The 3915-nt window shown below is 38.9% G+C and overlaps 1 protein-coding gene across 1 annotated transcript; it reads right to left on the reverse strand.

Annotated features, from left to right (window-relative positions):
* Nucleotides 1-645: 645 nt before the first annotated feature.
* On the reverse strand, nucleotides 646-2345 carry LOC116220221. The gene is made up of 2 exons (XM_031565556.1): nucleotides 1262-2345; nucleotides 646-734 (listed from the first exon to the last, which is right to left on the reverse strand). Exons 1-2 carry the CDS (start codon nucleotides 2235-2237, stop codon nucleotides 724-726), a joined length of 987 nt encoding a protein of 328 aa, XP_031421416.1. The 5' UTR covers nucleotides 2238-2345; the 3' UTR covers nucleotides 646-723.
* Nucleotides 2346-3915: the final 1570 nt, after the last annotated feature.

A 3915-nucleotide genomic window follows, 5' to 3' on the forward strand; every position in this document is an offset into this window, starting at 1 on the left:
ATTGGGTGTGCTCCTGTATTTGTTTTTCACCATTTTCATGGTTGAAAAGGCAGACTCACAACAGTATCTCTATCCTAAACTGTTGTGTTATACTGCATATTTTCAGTTTAAGTACATTGAGAGCAACTAAACCCAGAACAAATTCCTTGTATATGAAAATGTACTTGGCCAATAAACATGATTCTGATTCTGATATATGTTGAGGTATGCACGCTCTTGTTGTGTGGCTGATCTAACTATTACACTGCATGTTGCTTGGTATGATTGCAGATGGTTTCTTTTTCTGCCCCTTACCTCAGAGTTCTGCGGGTATTTTTGTTCGAAGTGTGCATGCTTTGTTTCATAGTGACGTTTCACGTTACCACTTTTGACAAGGGCAACCGTCTCGTTACAGATTAAACACATCGGTTTTGTGCTCCCCACAGGCAGCACAAATGCATACTTGTCAGTCCAGTCTGTCTTAAATTCGCGATTTTTGGAATCAACTTTTCTCTTTTTGTCGGGTTTAAAGCACGCCATGATTTTCGTTCGCTGAGAAAAAAATACCGTTCACATATCTATCTGCCGGCATTGTTGCCATTGACACACACAACCTGCGTGACCCACAGAGCTCGCGGCCAACATTGAGTAAGTGAGTGAGTTCTTCTTCTTCTTCTTCTGTAGAGTTTTATGGCGGTTTACAAGCTACGTGTATTACCGCCATCTACTGGACTGAGGTGCAGTTCATTGGGGATCTTTAAAGAAAATTGAATCAAATAAAATATAAAAATAAAATATAACAAAACCAGTATAACCAAATCAATCAAAACAAAACAAGAGTTCTAAATCCTAATCGCTAATTGTGTTTCTTTAATAAATGATACTATGGACCCAGTAATACTTCCTGCTCTTGGCTCACCCAATAACGTTTCCAAGGAGAAAACTCTTTTTTCTGCACTAACCGTCCTTTTCAGTTTTTCTCTCTGTCTAGAAAATCTTTCACAACTTAGCAGAACATGTTCTACATCCTCTCTTACTCCACAAACCTCACAATTTCCAGATGGATGTTTGTTCATGATAAATAAATTACTGTTAAGAGCAGTGTGACCGATCCTCATTCTGTAGAACCATACCTCCTCCTGTCTGTTTATATAACTATTCTTTTTCCCTACGATTTCTTGTTGTAATTTGTAAAGATGCCTACCCTTTTTCTCCTTATCCCATTCAGACTGCCACATTGTATTCATTTTTTGTTTTATGAGTACCTTGATCTCTGACTTACTGAGTGGAATGCTTAATTGAACCTCCTCTTCTTTCGTTGCCTCTTTTGCCAGCTTGTCTGCTTCCTCATTCCCTTCAACACCTTTATGAGCTGGAACCCACACAAACTGGACTGTCCTTCCCTGTTGATTAATTGCAAAAATGATTTGATTTATTTCATTCAATAGATCCTGTCTACATGCTGATTCTCCATTTTGAATAGAACTGAGAGATGACATTGAGTCAGAACAAATGATTGCTTTAGGGAGCCTAGTCTCTTCTAGCCATTGCAATGCAGTTATGATGGCTGCCATTTCAGCTGCAAAAATGGATAACTGATCAGTAGCCCTCTTTTTAATATATATATCAGATTCAGGAATATACACCCCTATGCCAGTCTTACCCTCACAATCTTTTGATGCGTCTGTATATATTTTTGTTGTATTGTAGCACATACTCAGATACTGCCCTACATTTTCTTTAGTTTCTATAATCACCCTAGGGGAACTAAATAACCAAGGTGAGGTTGTGGCCAGAGGCAAAGTCTTACTGCATGTTATGTCCTCTATCTCCAACTGACTTGCTAATCCGTTAGCTTCCCAGCCAAAGCTACAGATCTGAGACCTGCCATATTCCCAACATTCATTAAGGACCTCCTTAGTAGGATGAGATGCGTTATGTCCTTTTAAATTGACCCAATAAGCCATACTCAATTTCAGACGCCTGAGGTGTAATGGCATTTCTCCTGTCTCTACTTGCAGCGCTGGTACAGGAGAAGTTCTAAATGCACCACAACATATTCTGAGACTTTTAGCCTGCATTCTGTCAAGTTCGTTAAGGCGTGTCTTTGATGTAGATCTGTACACAATACATCCATAATCAAAAACGGATCTAATCAGAGCAATATAAATTCTTTTTAGGGACGTTCCTGAAGCTCCCCAGTTGTACCCTGCTAAGCATTTCAAGACATTAATACCCTTCTTGCACTTCTCAATCATCTTCTGAATGTGTTCCTTAAACGTTAACTTTACATCAAACCACACTCCCAGGTACCTAATGGTATTGACTTGCTTTAAAACTTGTCCATATAGCTTAATTTCTATAGCAGGATTAGCTCTTTTCTTTGAAAAGTGAGTGAGTTGTCATAGTGATGTTGTTATATTACAGCTCCTGATTGGACCTCTGGATTGGACACGGATGTTAGAAACCACATCGAGTAGGAAAAAAATATATAGCGCGAAATCACGCACCAATGAAACCTCGCTTGATCATGATTATATTAGAATTTTGAGTTAGGCTTCGGTCCAAATTTGATTGCGTCTGTGTTGTGTTGTCCAATAAAGAAACTGGTTGTCATTAACTTCTTTTATTGTCAACTCTGTTCGTCTAACATACATGTGACTTATCTCTGTACTTTCGCGGTCTCCTCTCCTGGCTTCCGTAGTTCGCGTTTCCTTAACTATACTACATATTCCTCCCTTTGTAGATTTATTCTATCTTTATCAAATACATTTAAAATCTATCCTGGTATAACATAACATTTCAACATGTAGACCTAGTCTCCAATTCTTAAAGTAAATTATATCTCATATTCTTAATTTCAAAGTTTTAAATCAAACAGTTCCTTAACTCTAACAAAGTATTCTGTTCCACAAAATTAAACATAAGACATTTCTTTCAAAAGAGTACATTCTTTGTCTTTTTTTTTTACAATCATGTTCTGAAACGGGCTGGTTTCTTGATAGCCCTCCCTGATCTGGTGGTTACTTCTGGTGGTTTAGGTTCTGGCACATTGACAGTCTCTTGAGGGGTTTCTACAGCAGGCTGATGCTGTGGATGTGGTGTATCCTCAGGTACTCTCATGTCCATGTTCGGTGTCGCTGGTTCGGGAATGTTAAACTCCAATGGGAAAGGTGCATGTCGGAGGTGTTTGACATTCCTTATCACCAGAGTTCCATTTTCTGTATTGACCAGTTCAAAAGAAGTGTCAGAAGTGCTTCTTAATATGACATAACGAATGTCCTTGTATTTTGCATCTAATTTGCTGTTTTCCAGATTTGCAATGTATACAATGTCTCCAATTTTGAAAGTGTGTTCTTTTGCTCCATGTTTCTTATCTGCATACTCTTTCATTTTGTTTTTGTATTCGTCATGATGTTTTCTGATCCCGCATTCTTCTTCTTCTTCCTTCTCCAAGTTTGGTAGTTTTGTGCGCATATCCCTTCCAAAGATAAGGTAGGCTGGAGTTTCACCTGATGCTCTGTGAGGGGTGGTACGGTATGCCATGAGAATCTTTGGCAATTCCGCCGTCCAGTTCTTTCCTTCACATTTGGCTGATCTGAAGGCCTTTTTCAGATAACGATGGAAACGTTCTATCTTACCATTACTCTTGGGGTAATAGGGTGACGCCCTAATGTGCTTGATTCCACAAGTTTTGAGAAAATCTTCGAAGAGATGAGCTACAAATTGTCTGCCATTATCAGTCACTACCTCTAGGGGGTATCCAAAGCGTGCAAAGATTTTCATCAGTTCTCCAATCACTGACTGTGATGATATATCTGATAACACTATAGCTTCTGGGTAAGACGTGTAGTAATCAATGACTGTCAGTATGTGTAGATTTCCTATTGGACCAACTAAATCTATGCCTAACTTTGTCCATGGCCTTGGAGGTAA

Source organism: Clupea harengus, chromosome 4, assembly GCF_900700415.2.
Source record: "Clupea harengus chromosome 4, Ch_v2.0.2, whole genome shotgun sequence".
Classification (NCBI taxonomy): Eukaryota; Metazoa; Chordata; class Actinopteri; order Clupeiformes; family Clupeidae; genus Clupea; species Clupea harengus.